Below are 21,549 nucleotides of genomic sequence, written 5' to 3'. Positions count from 1 at the left end.
ACATGTCCTGCTGAGAACCCAACTCCTTTTTGCCTTGGCCTTTATTACTTCCAGCTCTGGTTCTTGGCTGAGACAAATTTGAGACAGTCCTCAAATGCTGTGATTTAATGAGAGGAAATTTACTTGCCTTAACGTACAGATTTTGCCAAGGGACCTGATTCTGATAAGGATAATTATATCTACATCTTGGTGTAAATTACAGCAAATGTCTGAAACTGAGCAGCCACCAAGCCCCTGTCATTCAATGAGAACTCCCTCCTTCGGGGTTCACAGCCGGCAAATGAATGTTCAGTGGAAGGGAAGCCTGATTATAATGATCTGAACCCCTAGAGTCCCCTCATTTATTCCAGTAAGAAGTAGTATCAGAATAGGGTGTTGTCTGTCTTGACCTGTGCTCAGCCAGAGACGGAAGGTGTGGGGCGGGTTTGGTTCCAAGGCATATGTAGGCGACTCCCACGTGAATTTTCACAATCTAGACTCAAACCACCAACCAGTGTGGTTTCCTACGCTTGTACATAGAGCTACTGTGTTTGGCTGCCATTCCCATGTCATTGGCCCTTTTGTCTCAAATTCCTCCCTGCCTTTCCTCAGCTGGGCAGAAGCCAAATACCACCACCGAGATGACGCTCCCACACTACCACTCGGAGGTATCTGGCCTAATGGCCCACAGCCAGTTCCTCCACAGGGGTCCCGTCCCATCCTCCTCATGGCTTTGTAAGGACATTAATTTGTTCAGTGAGTGCATAATGAGCACTTTCTGGGAATACGGATCCTGAGAGGAATCAGTCATTTTCTTGTAGGAGCTCTTGGGGAGCCTAGGAGGGGAGCTATCCAAGTGAACAAAGGTTGCCATGAGAGAGATGTTGTGCTAGATCCCTGAACAGAGGTGAGCACAGGCTTCTGTGAGAAGCCAAAGAAAAGAATCCAGCTGAGACTGGGGAAGCAGAAAGAGAGCTTTAGGGGCAGGTGTTAGAAGCTGAAGGATGAACAAGAAAACAGCCTCTGGACTGAGAAGGAACGTTGAGACTGAAAGATGAAGCAAGCCGCTTCAAACTGTTGAGTTTTCTTCAGGGGGACTTCCAGGTGGGGATGACCTGGTGGACAAGTGATCCAGGCACCATACAGCTGCTATTCTCCATCAAGTCCAGACCATAACCCACAGCTTTTCTAGGGGGAGGGCATGGTGGTGAGGTCACAGGGGAATTACCTAAAGTGGGGCCATCTGTACGCCACCTTAGGGAAGATGGGACAGAACAAGCCTCCTCACATTCCTGTCAGGGCATATGTTAACTTCCAGGAGGCCTGGAACATGTATCCCCGAGGAAGGTCATTGTGCGGATATGAGCAAGATGGCAGACCAACGATGGAGACAATGTTGTCAGCACTCCTATAGTGGGGAGCCTCAGTGTTGTATTTCAGGATGAATAGAAATCATCTGAGAAGGAGAAACACATTCTACATTGTGGGCCCACCAGACACATGCAGCTGATCAGTGGTTTCGTTTCCTCACAGATTCTCAGCCTTTTGAAGGAAGAGATTGGTTTCATCCATGTTTGTATCCTTAGTACCTAGGATAGGTATACACTAGGTGCTCAACAAATGTCCGTGGATGAATGAACTAGACTTCACCCCAGAGAATATTAATTCTATTCTTGTTTGCGCATTTGGGCTCTAAGCAGTGCCACACACCTCAGTGAATAATGACAAAACAGAATGGAAGAGAATGGTCTACATGGGCTATCTACATGTAGTCTTACAAACCATGCCAAAACGTGGCAGTTTAAGGCAACAACAACCTATTATTCCTTGTGATTCTGTGATTGGCTGAGTGATCTTTTGGCCACTATCCTCTGGACTCACGCATACAGCTGCATTCCACTGCAGGGTCCCTGGATCGGGGCTCGGCTGGGACAGTGGAGATAGTGGGCTCCTCCCCTTCACTGGCCTTTTATCCTCAAAGAGGCTACACTGGGCTCCTCATCACATGACAACATCAGCATCCTAAGAGGGAAAGCCCGAGAGCACAAATGCTTATTAAGCTTCTGCTCATGTCATATTTTCTGATGTCTCCGTGTCCAGAGAGTTGCATGGCCACATCTAGACTTAGCGTGGTCGGATGTCACACAAGGATGAGCGACTGGGAGGTATGATTCACTGGGGCTGTTGTTGCTTCAACCCACCACAGGTCTTCAGGTATCTGGTTGTCACACTGGAAGGGATGGTACATGCCAGAATCCTTGTTCTGGAGATGAGGGGCCAAATTTCTGAAGTACCACCGGGCAGCGATTGGAGCCCTAGACTTGGCTGGACTTGGAGCTGGAAGAGCAGGGCTTGAGTCAGATGAAATGAATCTGACATTTACTTCACAAGTTACCTCCGGCGTCAGAGGCTACAAACTTGAGAGGAAGAGAAATCAGTATTTTTGGGCAGAAAACCCAGGTCGGCACCACAGCCAGCTTCAAGACCCCAGCAAAGCCTCTGTCACCAGGTCATCTGTGAATGTGAATCCACGCTGCCCTAGTACTGGGGTACCCTGTGCCCCAGAGGGACAGCTCGCTGAGTGTCTAAAGATGGGGTCTGCTTCGTAAGTTCTCATTTGCCTCAGGCTCTTTCCCGTTACGACCTGTATGAGCTGAGTTTAGGCTTCGTCACGAGTAAGAGCAATTCAAAATAAGAGTGACTTGAAAGATATGGAAGTTTTGACTCTGAAGCAGAGGCCATTGCTGGGTGGTTCTTTCCATGCCGTATGGCCCCAGGGTCCTTATCCCCCTGTACCCTTGGGATGTGGCATCAATGGCAGGGTCCAAGATGGTGGCCCATGCACACCTTTATCTGCTCCTTCCTCCAGTAAAGGCAATTCTTTGTGTGCTACATGTGTGAGACAAAATGTCAGCCCTCTCGAGGTCCTGAGGGAAGGAGGCAGAGAGAAGGTCTTCAAGATGTCGATGAGGAGAAGAGGGATGTGAAATCCAAGTGATGGCTGGCCCGTGTTGTGGGGACAGAGTTTGAATCTACAGCGAGTCCAGCAATATTAACTTCAAAGTGAAAAATGAAAATATAAAGAATTTCTACTACCTTCTTTCCACATCTTGGCGAGCCTGTGCCCTGTGCCCTGCTCATTCACCCCTCTCTGTGGGGACACTGCCCTGGGCGACCTGTATCAGTCGCCTACTGCTGCCGGAAAAATTACCACAACCTTGGTGCCCTAAAGCCACATGAATTTATTATCTTCTAGTTCTAATGGTCAGAAACAATAAATTCAGGATGTGGGCAGGGCTGCATCTGTTTTGGAGTCTCTAGGGGAGAGATCGTTTCCCTTCAATTCCCAGGATGCTACCTGTGCTCCTTGGCTTGCAACCCCTTTTCCTCCATCTTGAAAGCTGCCAGTGTAGAATCTTCCAATATCTCTTTCTCTCTCCCCCTCTACCTCCTCTCTTCCTCCCTTCCTCTCTCCCCCACAAGTCCTTCTCTGATGATGACCCTCCTGCCACCTTCTTATGAAGACCGCTGGGATTACATTGGGCTGGCTGGACCATCCATGTTAATCTCCCCATCTCAAGACCCTTAACTCCATCACAACAGCAACGTCTCTGTTGTCCCATAAGGTGACATTCATAGGTCCTGGGGATTAGGCCTTAGACATCTCCGGGGGACATTTTTCTGCCTACCACAGTACCCATTCATTCAGCCAATGATTATTGTGCATCTGCTACGTGCTGGATACTATGTTAGCTGGAGTCAAACGGTCATGGCTCCTGCCCTCCTAGGGGTAGTTCTTCATCTTTTAAAGACAAGCACCAGCTGATAAAGCCCAGAGCAGGTGGATACATGCAAGCATATAGCCACCACCCAGGAGTTTAGCTTCATGACTGGAATGGGCCTCAGTGCCAAAAACAGGGAGGGACTTTTTAGTCTTCAGTGACTCTCCTCTACCCCCCGGCCCCACATTTTCTCCCCAGAGGGTCACCCCCTCTGTCCCTCTGGCCAGACAGGGAGGGTTTCTCTTGAGGCTTTTTCTGTGGGCATTGACTGTGTGGCTCTGGAAGTTGGTCTGTTCTGATTCTCACCTTTCACTGAACCCCAGTGAGGTGGCCCTGTGAACCGTTCCTACATCTCTGTGTCCCCTGTCCTCTGGGTCCTGATGGGACACTTCACTGTTGCTGCTTCTTTGATTTTCAGTCTTCTGTGGCAAGCAGGAGCCAATGTGAGGAAGGGCAGGGTATTTTCCTATTCCCTGATTTGTCCTCAGAGCCTACCTAGGGCCTAGCCTATGCTAGGTACCTACTATTTAGAAGCTAAATCCTCAAGTCTACACATGAAAGACAACACTCCACAGCTAAGATCTCTTTTTGTGCTTTAGTTGGCTTTTGGGTTTCTCGCACTTTTTGCACCCACCTATCACTTTCTCTCCATCTTGAGACACACTGTCCAAATATTTCTGCCAAACTGAAGCTGGGGATTATAGTGCATGGACTTGGCAATCAACCCAAGGAGAAGCCCAGTAATGAAAGAATATTCAGTGGGAAAGGAAACTCAGAATTCAGATTTTAGCTAAGGCTGTCCTTGTCAAGAATGGTCAGAAAAGCCTGAGGGACTGGGGTTGAAGGGATTTCAAGGGTGTTGCTATGACCAGAGACGTTCTTCTCTGGCCCACACCTACTGTGAGAAAAATTCAAACACACACATGCTAAATCACATGCACTTCCATGAGGCAAGCACAAGGAATCACCCAAACCACACAGGTGTGCATTACCATGGCAGGCTGGACGTCGTTCAAACCCAAACAGCCCAAGCACAGTAGGGCTGGAAGAGTCCTCAAGCACATCTACTCCTAGCAACTTCTTCCACAAGTGATGATCAGATTTCCTTAACCACAGTGAAGACAAGCCATCACCCCACGTTTGCTTGAGCGCTCTTTGTAATGGCAAACTCACCTTCTGTGATGGCTAACTTGCTGTGTCAGCTTGACTGGGTCACGGGGTGCTCAGATACTTGGTTAAGCATTATTTTGGGCATGTCTGTGAGGGTACTTCCAGACAAGATCGGCGTTTGAGTTGGTGGACTGAGGAAAGCAGATCGCTCTCCCTGATATGGGTGGGCCTCAGCCAATCTGTCAAGGGCTAGAATAGAAAACAAAGAGGCCGAGGGAGGGAGAATCTGCCCTCAGCTTTACTGGTTGAGTTATGACATGGGTCTTCTGCCCTGTCTTTCCACCAAGACTAGACTCAGCTTCTGAGTCGTTCTTAATATTGTTTATTAACAATATTAACAACTTTCCAGCCACTGGAAAGTTACTTCTTCCACATCCTGATCCTCTTTATGTCTTCTGAGACACATCTGATGCTCTGAGGTGAAGACAGTTTCAGGCATGGAAGTCTTTAGCCCTGTGGGACACAGCCTGGGAGGGGCAGAACCTGGAGGATGGTGGGTTGGTATCAGCTTCTTGAGCCTGAGGTCCACAAGGCCAAGCCACAGGTTGGTAATGGGTATTTATTAGAAGGTACAAAGAGTCTTTCCACTGAATTCCAAAAATGTTCATCTAGGACCAAAGCCCAGGGCCCCTTGAGGTCTCAGGAGCCAGGCTGAGGGCAGCTTGAGTCTACTTACAGCAGAGCTGGAACCAGCACCTCAGTCTGTGGTTTCCTGTCCTCGTGTCTCCTTGTCAGACTAGATTGTTTTCCTGTGAGAAAGTCGTCAAGTGCTATTTCCCTAATTTCATTTTGAAACCATGGGCTAAGTCATGAAGGAGACAGGCCATCGAGACAAACAGAAGGGTGGATCTACTGAAACATAAGCTGACAGCCCTTCCACCTTCCAGAAGAGTTTGGAGATTCAGCTACGAATAAAACCCAAATGGTTGTGACGTTAGATTAGCAAAGGTTTATTCTTAAATACTTAATACTATTAACCGTGTAGGGAAATCTTTGATCTCCTGGAATGGCGAGATCATCCATTTAGACAACCCCGTTTTTGGCATAATTGTCCCGAGTGGAGGTAGGGTCTGGCTCAGGCCTTCTGGTCACCTTGGTGTCAGGTGCAGCCGGGTCAGTGTTGTCCGGTGGGTGTGTCTTGTTCCTTTTGGCAAATGCCTGGCTGATTTCCGCATGGGTTCTGTTTTTTGTCTCAGGCAGGACAAAATAGAAATAGACAGCTCCTGCGAGGCAGATTGCGGCGAAGACCAGGAAACAGTAGGTGTCTAGACTTTTCTGTGGAAAGGAGAGACAAAGAACATTAAGTAGACAACCCTCAAACTGGCTGTGAAACCATCTCTGCACAGTTTTTCATAGCTCCCCATTCCTCTATCAGTATTCCTGGATGGCACACTGCACGTGCATTGTGGGCTCTAACGGCCAGCGGTGCTGGGCTTAGCATCTGTAGGAGATGTTCTCCCATGAGCCATGACTACGTCAGCTTCCAACCCTGGGACCCACAAGGAGATGGCAGTCCTTTGTTTTCTTTTTTGAAAACTAGGCCTATTAAAAAATTATTCATCGTGAAAGCAAAATGTCATACTTGCTCAATGTTATTTTAAGATCATATTTACATACGATAAATGAGGGTGTCTGGGGCTGGACCCTGCAGGCTGAAGCCTGAAAGTCATCTGTGACACCTCCTGTCCCCTCAGCTGTCATGTGGGACCCACGCACTAAGTCCCAGTGGGCTTCCTTCCTCAGACAGCTCCCCAGTGTTGCCTCCCCTCTCGCGCCCACTCCGGAAGTCCAGCCCAGCGGTCGGCTAGGGCCATACGGGCCCACCAGCCTCTGACCTTGTGGGAAGGCAACCACAGACGATGATCTATAAATGGATGTGCATGCCATCTACTGGCTACATGCCAGTAGAATTTTATTTACAGAAAGATAGATCAGGCGGTGGGTAGGAGTTTGTCGAACCCTGCCTCATGAAGCAATTATTGCCTCTCACCTTCTTCACCCGTGTCCACCATCCACTTGGCCTCTTCCCCATCTGCTCTCTGTGAGGCAGCCCGAGGAGTCTTGCAAAAACATATCTAGATCATGCCAGCCCCCAGCTTAGCACTTCTCACTCGCTTCCCACGGCTCTTGGGATGAAAACCTACTTCCTTAGCTTGTCCTGGGGAGTTGGTGAGGTTTCCTCTCCTCTGTGCTTCCTCCACTTGGGCCTCATCACTCCCACCTCCCACCATGTTTCTTCTGACTTGCTGGTCCCTCTTCCTGTGATTTTCTACCTGCTCAGCTCCTGTCTCTCTCCTCCAGGAGCCGGCCCTGCCCCAGGCCAGGCGCCTGAATCATCATCTCTCCTGGTTCCACCCTCCTTCCCTGCATGTTGATGATAACGGCAGAGTTACGTGTGTGGCTGCTTGATGAAAGACTGACTGCCCCGTGAGGCAGCAGGGTGATATCCAGTTTTGCTCATCCCTATGGCCCAGGACCCATGTCAGCGTGTGGACAACAGCTCAGTGGATATTTATGGAGTGAACAAATCAATCCATCTGTCAATCAGATTTTGAATCTGACAAGTCAATCTGTCTTAAAAGTTTCCCTGTTGCTATGGACTGATTTATGGGCCTCCCAAATTCATATGTTGAACCCCTAACCCCCAATGCGACTGTATTTGGAGATATGGCTTTTGGGGGATAATTAAGGTAAAATGAGGTCATAAGGGTGGGGTCCAAATCCCATAGGATGGGTGGCCTTTTAAGAAAAGGGAGAGAAAGATTGCTCTTTCCTTCCCTGTGCACACCAAGGAGAAGCCGCAGGAAGCCATGGTGAGAAGGTGGCCGCCTGCCAGCCAGGAAGAGAGCCCTCACCAGAAACTGAGCCAGAGAGAGGTTCTTGGGCATCTTCCTAGAAAAGCAGATCTTGGGCTGAAATTGCCCTTGGGCCCTAATCTCCTTACAGGTTCAGTCTGTTGCAAAAAGAAAGCTCTTTAAATATCTGTCTGCTCGTTTGCAGTTCTCTTTTCTGCGGCAGTTCCTCTGCAGATCAGAACTTGCAGGACACCTCGGGCCCCTCAGATGGTAACCCACTTCTCTAGCCCGCCTGGCCGGTGCTGCAGGTCGTCAGGAAGCCGGAAGCCGGAAGCCGGAAATAAGCTCCAGGGCTCACTTACCACTGACTTACTCCTGCAAGGACCAGACCAGACCAGTCAGAGCTGCAGCGGACCTCCCTGCCTCCCACAGACTTTCTCCTCATTATAATGCTAAAAATCCTGCCTCAGGAGGAAATTTAACATGCAATTAAGGCATACGGGTTCAGGCAACCGCATCCCCACACCCAGCTTCCTGTTTCCTAACTCCTAAGTGCTAGTATGGTATGTCCTTCTCCACCTCAGCCCCTCAAATTCTTCCCCTGACCATCGTTCAGGGAGCAGCCCCGTATGCCTTTTCCTAAAGCTGTCTTCCTCAGGCCTGGGAGTGAGCTAGCAATAAACACTTCCTGCACCATCCTTGGCCTCATGTCTACTTCTACACACAAGAGTTAAAAAACCCCAAGTTCTGTAACAAAACCAACTCTGCTGGCATCTTGGCCTTGCACTTCTGGGCTCCAAGACTGTGAGAAATTGATTTCTGTTATCTAAGTCCCCTGTCTGTGGTACTTTGGGACGGCAGCCTGGCAGACTAGACTACCCCTAGCCCCAACTTCCTATCATTTATGACTATGAATAATTACAACACCTAGGTCTCCGTTTTGAAATAGAGGACATTGAAGGGCACCTGGGTGGCTCAGTCATTAAGTGTCTGCCTTTGGCTCAGTTCATGATCCCAGGGTCTTGGGATGGAGCCCTGCATTGGGATCCCTGCTCAGCGGGGGCCTGCTTCTCCCTCTCCCACTCCCCCGGCTTGTGCTCCCTCTCTCACTGTGTCTCTGTCAAATAAATTTAAAAAAAATCTCACATTGAATTGAAACTTGTGCAAATTCAAATACTTTACTTGCTACTGGGAATGGCTAGGTCAAGAAGAAAGGATATTTTAAATGGTTAGACTTTGCAACAGATATGTAAACAGGACCCTTCGTTCCTGCTGTGGATGTGAGTCAGCCTCTGCCGGCAGCTGGAACACTATTGATGTGAATAATGGTATCAGTACCAAGCCTTGTCTGGTGAGGCTTCTGGGCCAGACATTGAACTAAGTCGTCTGCTCTCAGGGGATTAAGCAGCTTGCCTGAGGCCTCCCATTGGTTAGCATTGCAGCCCATAGCCTGCAAGTTCAAACTCTGTTCTTAACCAATTTTGCGAACAGGTTTTGGAGCTGCGGGACACCAAGTATCTCCAGTTTTCTAGGCCATAGGTGGCCAAGGCACGTGGTAAGCTTTCTGAGCCTCTCATGTCTGAAAATGCCCTTTCCCCTCTCTCGTATGTGAAGGTATGGACTTCTAATTTCAAAATAGTTTCCTCTCCAGACTGTGAAGACAGGATCTCTTACCCTACAGGTAGAGTCTCCCTCAGGAGCAGGGGGATGTCATCTGATGATCACTTCTTTTCAGGTTATCTGAGTTTTCCCAGTGGAACTTTTAGGATATTCTTTTTTAACTCAGTGTTCTTCAATTGCACATCCCTGTGTTTAGAAAGGGATCCTTTATACCAAATTTGCTTAGCATGAGACGGACTGTTCATGCTGAGGACTGGTGTTTCAACAGGTGTGGGAATTTTCCTTCTGTCATTTCTCTGGCCATTCCCTGGTGAGGACCCCTAGCCAGCTCCCTGTCCACTGTGTCCGAGGACCCATTCCACGGTCTCAGCAGCCCTGTCCTGGATGCACTCTGGGCCAGTCTGTCTTCTGCTGTTTGTCCCATCTGCTAAGAGATGTCCTCTTACAACTATAACCTTGGGACCCCATCTTGTTTTATAGCAGGTTACACCTTTTAGAGTATATCTAGGATTCCGGGTGGGTGGGTCAGGCACCTGGTGTGTTCAGCCACATTTCAAAAGTCACCTGTGAGCTGAGTCTTGAAGGATGAGAGGTGTAGAGGTTGCAGCTGTTTTGGGACTTGAGTAGATGGGAGGAAGGGCATACAAGTGAGGGAGGGTGACATTCCACATGCCTCTCTGAGACCCTGATAAAAAGCTACGCAACCCCTTCTCTATCAAAAGGGGGAAAAAAACCTCATACACTTGACATTTTCAATGCCATTTCTGGAGTGGGGGCATGTCATGGTCTTACTGAAACTCATCCATGGGCCATCTGGCGTCCACAGGCCGTGGGCCGTGAGTTCCATGATGGCGGGGATCCATGCCACCTGCTCTCCATTATACCCCCAGCTCAAGACAGTGCCCGCATCACTGAAAGCTCTGTCTTAATAAGAATACGTTGAATGAGTGGGTAAATGAATGAAATGAGAGCACTGCCATGGAGAAGATCGAGGGCACAAGAGTTGGTTCAAGTTAGAAGTTCACGACTTGACAAAAATAGAATCCTTCTGCTTGGTTTTTCCCCCGACCCACAGAACGCTGGCTCACTGGAGAGTCTCCCCAAGCTCTGGGCTGTGTCAATGCAAGGGCTGCCACTCAAGAACTGATGCCTCACACTTGTCCCTCCAGATCCTCAGAGACCTGTTCTGCAAGGCTGTTCCACTGTGGGAGCAGAGTCGACCTGAAATGCTAGGATGTCTCTGGGGGAAGCTGGGGGAAACAGGGGTCTTAGGGATGTCTTCTGTCTCTGCCGTGTGTACACGTAGGATCTTGTTGGAATTGCCTGGGTACCTGTGAGGTAGACACAGCCCCATGGCTGCATGATGGGATTTCAGCCCTGCATGCCCTGCGGATGCCTCCCATGGGCTGCCCTCCTCCCCGGCAGGCCTGCTCTTTTCCACTGGTTCTCAGACAAGCACTGCTGTCTTCCCTGAATCACCTCTGGCTGCTTCCTCCCTCTCTGCCTGTCTTTGCTCTTGCATCCTGATGCCTTTATCCTGAAATGGCTTTTACCTTTCTTCTTCTTCTTCTTTTTAAAAAAATATACACATTTTTATCCAGATTGGATTTATATACAGTAACTTGCACAGATCTCAAGTGTAGCATTCAATGTGTCCCCTGTGTAACTAAGTCCTCTGTCAAGACTTAAAACATTGCCACCACTCTAGAAAGTTTCCTGTGCCATTTCTAGTCAGTGCCTCCTTTCTCCCATCTGCCACCCTGCCACCCCCAACACACACACACTGTCAACCATCGTTCTGCTGTCTGTCACCTTCTCCTCCATTCTTCCTGTCCCCTGTCTCGAATCTAGTGGCCACCAGGCATCCTGAGAGTTCTTTTAAAGTCACAAAATGGATCATGTCTTAAAACCATGCAGTGGATTCCCAGAGTCCTTTGGAAAAACCCCAAATCCGTCTCATGCCCTCAGTGCTGGGGTGGGCCTCCCTTACACTCACTGCCATCCCCTACGCCCCTCAGCTGCCTGTTTGGGGCTGGCTCAGGGCCTCTGCCAGCATCTTTCTGCTCCCTGCTGCTCCCACTGCCACTGACTCCCTCAACCTCAACCTGAAAGGTCCCTGTACTGGTCAGCCCAGTGAGGCCCCGCTTTGCCTGCCTCCTTCCGAGAAACACAAAACACACCAGTTCCTCTGAGCGGCATGTCTGTTCTCTCTGAAATGTTAGGGCAAGACTGTGCCTTGGTGCTGGTGCTGGAGGAGACGGAGCTAGTGAAAGATGCTCCCTTCCTCCCTATAGACCCAGGATGGCAGCTGGACCCTCTGGAGAAGTGAGGGGCATTTTCATGTGGTCAGGTCCCATGATCCTGGGTCTGCACTGGCTTCCTCCTCACGTTGCATAGGCATGTGGGATAGGACCCAATAAATTTCGAGTTGAAAAGAATTTTCTCACTTTTGGATTTTACTGAACTCAAACGAAATGTTATAACTCCAGTATAATCAAGCAGGCATATGTTTGCATGCCATTTTGTCTGAACCAGAAAATACTGGTGCTCATGGCAGAGGCCGAGTTGTCTGCAGGCTGGTACAACCATTGATGCCACCATAGCAAAGGCCCAAGGAAGAGGCAACCCGAGGCTAAGGACAGAGAAACAGTGATATTGATTCCCCCCAGGGGTCAAGGTGACCTGCCCCATCCATGTATATCTAGAACCTTCTGTAGGAAGGGGCAGGGTGTGGGAGAGAAGGGGAAGGAGGAAGGAGAAGGCAAGCTTTGAGAGGCAAATTGTCCTGGATGACTCAGTGAGTTAGGGGTGGTGAAAGCTTCCAGGACTCACCATGAATTGATCTTCCTGTCCTGTCTCCTCTTCCCAAGTGTCCCTAGACCACACAGCAGGAAGCAGCCTTTACAGTACTAGTAATGACCATGAGAGTAGTTGATCCTGAGTGTCCATGGGCAGACACAGCTCAAGACTTGACTTCCACCTCTAATTTTTTCAGGAGCACCACTGTAAAGTTGGGGCCATTCTCTTGTTATATAGACATGAAAATTATAGCTCAGAGAGCAGTCGCAGTTGGATAAATTTGACCAGCATGCACTTCACCTCCCTGCCGAGAGGCATGGTCAGGATTCAAGGTCAGACTGTGTGATTTCAAAGTCTGTGCATTTTTGCCTGTGTCTCATTTATGTCTAAGGTAGTGCCTGGCACATAAGGGGACTAAGGACAACAAACAGCCACAGCAGCCACCAGTCACCGAGCTATTCTGTACAGGAAATGGTTTCTGGGTTACTGGTACTGCCCCAGGTGGGGAGTCCCCAGACAGCAGAACCCTCCTGCGACCCTCGAGGTCTCCTTGCGTAGGGGGTGGTCTGGACAGCTGGTAAGCCCTGCCCGGGCAGGCAGGCTTATGGGTTGCTCGTGTCCTCAGCAGGCTCCATTCTCCATGGCTGAGAGAAGAGTGAATTTTCCATTTTCTAGATGGGGAAACTGAGGCTCAGAGTGGGCAAGGACCTAGCCCAGGGCCCCCTGCTGATGCGTATGACACAGTCAAGTTCTGGGCCGTGTCACCTGTCTGCAGCCATGCTGGCTCTGATATTTGTTTTCTGTGGGAATAGACTGGGCCCCTTATAGGTCCTTGTTTGGGGACACTTGCCACTGACACATTTCGGAAACAAACAAAAAGATCAAGATGCTTGAAAAATTGCACTCGGTGGCTGTTATGAGCCAAATTGTATCCACCACGAGGATTCACATGTTGGAGTCCTAAACCCCAGCACCTCTGAATGTGGCTTATGTGGAAGGAGGGTCTTTAAAGAGGGGATTAAGGTAAAATGAAGTCCTGTGATGGGCTCTGACCCAATCTGACACGTGTCCTTAGAAGAGGGGGAGATTGGGACACAGACACACAAGGGACAACTGTGTGAAGACACCCCCGTGTAGTTTCAATATAATAATTCCACTACTGAAACAAGTAGTTTCAATATAATAATTCCACTAATATTCAAATTACAAAATCTGAACAGAAATAAAATTAATTAACAAAAGTTGAACCTCAGGATTCATTTTTAGAAAGCCGCAATGGAAGAATATATTAATATAAGACTGAAGGACTTGTACTTTGGTCATGACAAAAACTGGGAAAGGAATGGTATTGGTCCCAACTCTACAGGCTATGATCATTTTAAGCACAGGTTGCAAATGGTGGTCTTTACGACACCTAGAAGAGAGGTCCTGGAAGAAATCAACTTTGCCAAGACCTTTATCTCCAACTTCTGGCTTCTAGAACTGTGGGAAAACACATTTCTGTTGGTTAAGCCCCAGTCTGGGGTATGTGGTTGTGACAGCGTGAGCAGACTAAGGCAGGCTCTTGACCATGGCTGAGAGGACTTCTGGAAGGGCTGTGAATGGAGCAGGTCAGCTGTGGAGGGTGCAGCGGCAGGAGCTGCTCCCATGGGACAGTCCGGGTTGGAATGGGGGGGTGTGGGAACAAGAACGTGCACACCCTGTGTTTCTCTAAGTGCAGTTGTCACAGCCAACAGCAGCTCCCAGAGCCTGGCCTCTGCCCTGGCCAGCCCACAGCCAGAAAGGAAACGAACCCTTGCCGCCTTCCCTGTCCTGGGCCAGGAGACCGACGTTTCACAAAATCTCACTGTGGCCCCCTGGCCAGTGTTGGCCTCGGTGTGACCAGCAAGGCTCCTTGGCTTGAGTCAGTGCTCATAACTTCCACGCTTCCTGAATGATCCCCAGCCCCGGAGACCCCGGAGACGCCGGAGACGCCCCAGCTGGCAGGAGCTCTGGTTCCAGAGGGAAAGTGCCTTGAGAACACCCACAGGTGTCCAGGAATGCTCATGATATCATGCCGGGTGAGGAAAGCAAAAGCACAAAACAAAAAAACTGGTTCCGATTTTTATAAATATGAAACATTACATGTATTTAGAAGAAAAGAAGGACAGTGTCATTAAGCCATTAACATGCTTGGCTTCACCCCTTTAGAGTCTCTACGGTGAGGTTGATCATTTATAATTAGCATGCCCTCATGACTTGACAGGGAAAAAGGAAGGAGGAGGAGGAGGGAGAGAAGAGGGCGAAGGGGAGGAGAAGGAATAAACAGAAGGAAAAGGAGAAGAAGGAGAGGAAGGGGAAGATGAGGAAGACTGTCAGTGACGGTGTCCTACAGAGAGCTGGCCCTTGTGTTCTGCCCCCTTAGAGGGACCCACTAGGCCATCCTCAAACACCAGCTGAGGGAATGAACCCGACAACAGCTGTCAGGACTCCTGAGAAAATGGATGAAAAACACCAGGTCTGGGGCTTGGCACAAAAATCAGAAAGATGCCCCATGATATGATACCATCAGGATAATGTCATTAATTTGATGCCTTATGGTAGTGGTCCAAGGGGCAGTGTGTCCTCAGCCTCCCCCAGCCCTCCCCTGCCTGGGGCAGGTGGGAGCAGCTCCAAGGCCAGTCCTGAATTATAGTGTGCTATGTGTCAGCTTACTTACCTAATGCTCTCCTTCCCTCTTCCTCCACCACCCATCCCTTTGCACTCTACCCCCAGCCGCCAGGGGCAAGGGCTGAGCTCACAGGCTCCATACCTCCTGATCTCCTGTCACTGCTGGATGGAGCAAAGCTTCTCTTTTGTCTGTGTTTCTCCGTTTTGCCCCTTCTTATCTTCAGTGCTGCTCTCAGTCCTTCTGCCCTGCAATGCCCTCCTTCTACCTCTGGCAGACTCCTGTGTAAGGGTCTGATGAATGTCTTCAAATCAATCTGTCCTATCTCCTCCCTCCAACCTCTAGCTATCCATCAATCTGTCTGTCTATCTCTCTATCCACCAATCTATCCATCCATCCACCCTTGGCTCCCCTTAACCACTTGCCCATGTGCCTTGTGTGGCTGCAGGCATTACCAGGCAAGGTCAAGGCCAAGGTCAGGCAGTCTCTTCTGATGTGGAAGCCACACACCTCTCCAGCTCTAGCACCAAAATGCCAAAGGCAGTCAGTGACCAGATCTGACCCCAATACCTCTCAGGGAATGGATCGGAGACCTGCCTTCCAGATCTTCCCCAACCACTTGTCTTTCCTTGCAGCTCCCCAGCACTTCGCTCAGCCTTGCCCCAAGCCCCCAGAGCTAAGCCTGTAAGGAGGGGGGCCCACAGCTCTTTAGTGACTCCTGTGCCCTTGTTGTGTCTGGGAGGAGACAGCTGGTCTGGATGTTCTAGGACAGGCGTGCAGATTTGTGTCCTGTGTGCATGGGGGACCTCGGCTTTGTGAGCAGGTGGCGTCCCTCTCAGCCCCGAGCCCTTCACCTGGGTCCTGGCCTTATTCCCCTCCTCCAGGCCAGGCTCTGAGCAGCCCTCGGGCAGACTTTCTCTGTGCAATCTGGCATGAGATCATCCCCATGGCGTGAATGGATGCATTTTTATTCACAGTGACAGTGTTGGCATGCTCAGAGGCTCCTTCAGGGCTCCTGCAGGAGGGACCTGCTAAACCACTGAGAGTCCTGGTCTTGCTTTGCCCCCAGACACTCCAGCACATCACAACAGGGTGTCCTGGGAGGAGCTATGGCCCCAGAAGCCTCTCAGGCTCCTGGACACCCCACTGGAAGTGAGCCAGTTGAAATGAACATGATTCCCTGAAATTGTAGTCAAGGCTGTGAGAAAATGGGTTATCATGGAAAAGAGTTTGATACACACAAAAGCCCTGGGGGTCAAGGAAGGGCACAGAGGTGACATCCATGGGTGTGACAATGTTCTTCCTTTCACTGTCTGAGGACTTGGGCAAGTGTCCTGCTGAGCCTGGCTTTCCTCCTCAAAGAGTCCCAGGCGATGGCCATTATTACGGAAGGACTTAAGATTTCTGGCTCTTCCCCTCTGGACAGAAAGCTACCTGAATTTTCCCTGTGGTAAGGTGTGGTGGTGTAACTTTCACTCAGGGGACTCTCACGGTGGTAATCTGTGTTGGTGCCAGGTGACAGCCTTAATGGACAGTGTGAGACTTGCCACACTCCTTCCACATGCCGGGACTGAGTCGGGAAGCTCTGGGGCCTTCTAGACTCTCTAGTTCCCCCACAATGAACACGGAGAATGAGTAAGACCTCGTCCTGGGTGAGTTAAAGCCACTGAAACCTGGGGCTATTTCTTTCTGCAGCAAATCCAACCTGTCTTGACTGGCAAGTGGGCGTAATAAGACCTTTCATGCGATGGCGTGACTGCATGCTGAACGGCCTCTCATGATTGCTGTCCTCTCCCATGCCATTTCCCTGCCAAGTAATCCAGCTGAGCAGGTGGGGCTGGCATAGCTCTCCAGAACTTGGAATAAGCCCAGCCCGCCCCCCCCCAACAGAGTCCGGGGGAGCATATCAAGGGAGAGGCAGCACGACGTTTCTGTTGGGGAGAAGCCGCAGATGGGCTGTGATTTCCCAAGTGAACAATGGGAAAGAAAGGTCAGACGGGTCCAATCCGCTGGAGACCTCCTTGAGATGAGGGCCTGTGTGTGTGTGTGTGTGTGTGAGCACACGTGTGCCTGTGTGTGAACACACGTGAGTGCCTTGTTCATGTGTATGCCTAAACATAAATTAACTCCTCAAACCCAGTTCCAGTGGGCGTGTTGGACAGAATCACCTGCTGCATAACCAAGGGCTCCTTCTTCCCCTTGTCTTACAGGCAAGGATGAGACAATTGCCCTCTCTGTCACTTCTCATGGGGGTGACCTTGGGGACTGGCTGCTGCTGTCTGAGTTCCAGGCTGTTGGTTTGAACCAGGGAGACATGAAGGCCTGACCTCCCAGTGCGGACTGGGGTTCAGTGAGCCCAGCATACAGCAAGCACTCAGCAAATGTCAGTGTTAAGGTGGCACGTCAGAGCTGTCTGCTCCCAAACTGTGGCAGGAGAGTCAGGTGGAGTGTTTTGTGTGGGGGAACAGCAAGGTCATTTACACACCTTCCGACCCCTGCCCCAAATTTCTCAGGAGACTGTGGCCTATTTCCCAGACATAGAAACAGCTTAGTGGTGGGCCAGGTGGAGGGGTCTAGAATTTCTCCACTTAAATGGTAAGAATGGTAGGCAGATCTGTGTTGACAGAGAAGTGGTTTGAAGTTAATTTTCCCCATAGCAATGGATATGTTACTGACCCCTGACTCTGCTAGCTTTGAATGAATTAGGAAGAAGCCATTTGGGGTTAGGAGTCCACTGAAAAGGTTACTTGTTATGCTCTGGCCATGTTGGCTGAAGATGCCCAAGATTGGGAGGAAATGGACGTGGGGCCCAAGGAGTCCCCTGTGGCATGTACATTCAGAAGCAGGATGCTTGTAGCTAAGATGCGGTCAAAGATGCTATAAAAGTCACGTAATGAGTCTGAGAGTAATGAAAGGCAGGCAGAGAATGTCCAACAGTAAGAGGCCATGGGGCAGAAGGACCAGGTTACCGCAGGACCTTGGGTTGATGACGTCTGCTCCCTGAGCCTTAGCCTCCCTGCATACAGTAAAGTGGGACGGGCAGGAACCCCAGGCTTAGGCATGGATGCCATGAGCACATGAAAAGCCACGTGCTGGGGACCTGGCACAGAGTAGCTGCTCTATGATGCAGGAGTAGCCACGTGGGCCTGTGGCTGGGGCTACTGACCTTGGACTCAGACAAGCTGGCAGCAGAGTCTCTGGGGCATGCTGGGATCAAAGCTAGTCAATTAATAGGCAGACTATTAATTGAGGGGGAGAGGGGTGAAATAGGCCCCGAGAAGGGGACTGCTCTATTCCTGGGCTGCTTCCCTTTTCAGCTCCAGGACCATAGAGCACACATTCTCATTCCCACACTATCCCCACTGCCTGAAACAGTGCCCAGCATAGAGTAGGGACTCGATAAGTATGTGCTGAATAAATGAGCGAGTGAATGAATAGACTCTTGACCTACACACAGAGAACTTGTACCCATTTCCTGAGTTCACATTTTCCTGTCCACTATGGTCACCCTTGGGACAGTGACCCCATCAGCTTGGTTATGATGACAGTGAGGACTTTAAATGCACAACAGGGTGCACTGTAACTATGGACTTTGTCTAACACCATGACAAGCACATTGCAAAAGTGAGGGTTTGAGATTCTAACCTAGGTTTCCTCGCACACCCTTGGTGATAGGAAGCCCACTCCCTCTGAGGCAGCCCTTAGTGTCTGGGGATAGCACCTGGAAGGTGCGGGAGGGAGAAAGAGGGTTCAGGGTTGGAGCTGAGGCATATCTCTGCCTTCCTTAGGACAACAGTGTGAGTTTCCAGTTGAGGGACTGAGCCTCTGCTCTGTGACTCACCCCTCAGGCAGAGGGCTGCCGAATCAGATGGCATCCCACGGGCAGCAGACCCCTTGTCAGTCGTACCTGGATGAAGGGGAAGAGGAGGCCAACAGCGAAGTTGGAGAGCCAGTTGACAGTGCCTGCAATGATGAAGGCAGACGGCCGCTGGGATTGCTGGAAGAACTCGCCAGTCAAGATGAACGGGATGCCCCCTGCAAGGGCAGAGCAAGGGCACAGAATGAACCACACGGAAAGACTCATGACACCAGCATCCCCTCCAATGGCAGGGTAGCACCCTCTCCATGAGCCGGCCCCACCTGGGTTACCGACAACTTCAGGACTGGGTGCCAGAGTTAGCCCATCACTCCTAACATATAGAAACCATTTTCCTGACCCGGCCCACCCGAACAAGAGGGGATTCAGCCTCTCGGCTCTTGGAATGCCCTTTGAATCAAGCTGTAATCCACTACAAAATGAATACAGCATGTACAAATTTGATTTACAAGGTAACTGACATTTATGGATACAGCGTGTCAGGCAGGTATGGGTTACCATACCTGGGTAAGAAAACTGAAGCCCAGAGAGGTTGCTGGACTTCTCCAGTGTTACTCAGCTCCTGAGGAGCAGAGCCGGAACTCAGGCTTGGGACTCCAACCTCCAAATCACAACTTTGTTTCCCCGCTAATCCTTGCTGGACAGGATGGGAGCCCCCGCCAAGCTGGCTATTGGTTTGTCCTCCTTATCTCCCCATGACTGGATGTGTGGTGGATCCCACTCGTCACCCCAGCAGTGGAGTGTTATTCAGTGGAAGTGTCATTGGCATTAAGGGAGGACAATTCTTCATTTTGATGACCATCCTGTGCAATTGCAGGATGTCTGTCACCCCTCACCTTAGGGATGCCAGCACTCTAATGGTCACTGTGGCAACCCAGACTGCTTGCACACACTTCTAACTGCAGGGTACCACACCTAGCTTAGACTCTTCAAGGTCTGCACCCTCCTCTTCTGGAACTCAATGAGACCTGGGATTGGGCCCTGTGCCCAGACCCTTGACCTGGGTCTCAGCATGACCACCGGGGCCTATTTTCACCTCCCCCTCCCCAATGGAATCCCCACTCTGCCAATCAGATCTATACGCTGGCATTCCACAGCAAGGGTGGTGGGCTTTTATCAAACTCCAGGGAGACACTGAACATTTTGACCATGATTATTGACTGTGTTGGGGCTGGTCCCACACTGGTGGACAATAGGGACAATTCCGGCTCTCATGGAATTCCCTCATCTGGTAGAGGAGAAAGGATGATGTGTTTATCAAAAAAGAAATGAATGAATGAATAAGTAATTACAACATGTGATAAGCATGGAGGGAATGCAGTCAGCAATGGGGGGAGCCTATGTTTGTAATGGCTAAGGAGGACTATCTGGGGGCTGCAGGGGATGGCTGAGATGTGACCTGAAGGAGGAGATACAGCTTGCTAAGATTTGGGGAAAACTGTAGGGAAAGGGATGAGAAGGCAGATACCCTAGAGGATGAAATGCATTGGGTCAAGGTCTAGAGCAGAGGCCACTCTGTCTGCACAGCTGAGGGAGGGGTGGGAGGAAGAGTACGAAGCAGGAAAGACAAGCAGGGCTAATTAGGCAGCGTCTTGTAGATCAAGGAGAGCTCTACTATTGAAGAAAACCAACTGAAGAAAACCAACGTTGGGTTTCAAGTAGGGACTGATGTGATCCACTTGCATTTCGTAGACACTGCAGCTATTTGGAGAGGGGACTGGCAGGTAGAGGAGGGGCTGCAGGAAGCTGCTGGGCAGTGAGGAAGGGAGGCCATGGTTATGCAGAGGGCTTGCATGGTGGCAGTGGGGATGGAAGGAAGGGGCAGAATTCAGAGACTCCACCCCATGGAGGCAAAACTTTGATTGTAAGCACTGCACACAACCAATCCACTCATCGTCAAGTTCAACCATGCAACCTAAGGTCACAGAGAAAGGACAACTCAAGCCTGTCTTTCCAGAGCTTTCACTGTTGTCACACCTCTATTCTGCCAGCAAGCCTTGGACTCCAACACATCAAAATGACTGAGAATGGACCGTCCCCTCAAGCCCCCACTAGACCATGAGCCCTCCAGGGCCTGCAGCCTCCCCACTGGCCTGGCATCTTTGGCAGAAAGTGGATACTTGATGGATATTTTCTTACTTGAATTAGGCACTCAAAATTTGATTTTGAAAAGATTTGATATACTGTTAACTACAAAGAAAATAGACTTTCCATATCTTAAAGGTATCTATGAAACTGTGCAAGAACAATGGTTACACATTGAAATGTCCTAAGTACCAGGCTTTAGGTCTGTAAAGAGCATAGTTTTGCCTTGTTGAAAGTATGTGTGTCACACACTCAGGTGCTCCTGCAGCTAACACCGCTGTAAGCCTTATAGCATATCCTTGGGGGTCAGTTCACACTTATGTGAAGTCTGAACAGTTTTGAAGGCTGGTGTTTCCTTTCCATGACTTCCCTTAGGTGTGTTCTGGAAGCACCTGTGGATAACTCTGCTAACATTTCTGACACTAGTGCATCAGCTTACAATGGAGCAGAGAATGTTGACACACATGCCTCTTTGTTTCTTCAGGACTGGGACAGAACTTGTTTGTTGGTAATGACCATTACTCTAGCGCAGCACCTAGAATACACATAGGAGGCACTCAGTAGAGGTCTGCAGGATCCAGGAGGAGTGATTAAGACAGAGTTCATAAGATATCTACATCAGGTATCCTCTATTCTTCCTTCAGATCACCCTGGAGGGCAAATACAAGAAACCTGAAGAATCCTGCACAGCCTGTTTCTCTGATTGGTTTCATTTCCGTGATCTCCCTTGAACCTCACAACCAAAGGAGGTGGAGAAGCACAGGGGACTAGGGCTTGGCCTCTGGTTGTAGTAAG

General features: G+C 49.9%; 1 protein-coding gene across 3 annotated transcripts in view; it reads right to left on the bottom strand.

Annotated features, from left to right (window-relative positions):
* Window positions 1-4,934: 4,934 nt before the first annotated feature.
* LOC111149099 (solute carrier family 2 member 9) overlaps window positions 4,935-21,549 on the bottom strand; it is a 200,610-nt gene continuing 183,995 nt past the window's right edge. For all 3 annotated transcript variants that reach the window (XM_022506018.1, XM_022506019.1, XM_022506017.1), the window contains 2 exons: window positions 18,700-18,827; window positions 4,935-6,206 (listed from right to left, as the gene is read on the bottom strand). In XM_022506018.1, coding sequence (XP_022361726.1) covers window positions 5,955-6,206; window positions 18,700-18,827 — 380 coding nt within the window. In that variant the 3' untranslated portion in view covers window positions 4,935-5,954. The remainder of the gene's footprint in view (window positions 6,207-18,699; window positions 18,828-21,549) is intronic.

This window comes from Enhydra lutris, unplaced genomic scaffold (assembly GCF_002288905.1).
Source record: "Enhydra lutris kenyoni isolate GAN:26980312 unplaced genomic scaffold, ASM228890v2 scaffoldscaffold21, whole genome shotgun sequence".
Taxonomy (NCBI): Eukaryota; Metazoa; Chordata; class Mammalia; order Carnivora; family Mustelidae; genus Enhydra; species Enhydra lutris.
Note: the sequence above shows the minus strand (reverse complement) of the source record. Positions and strands in the feature narration are given on the sequence as shown.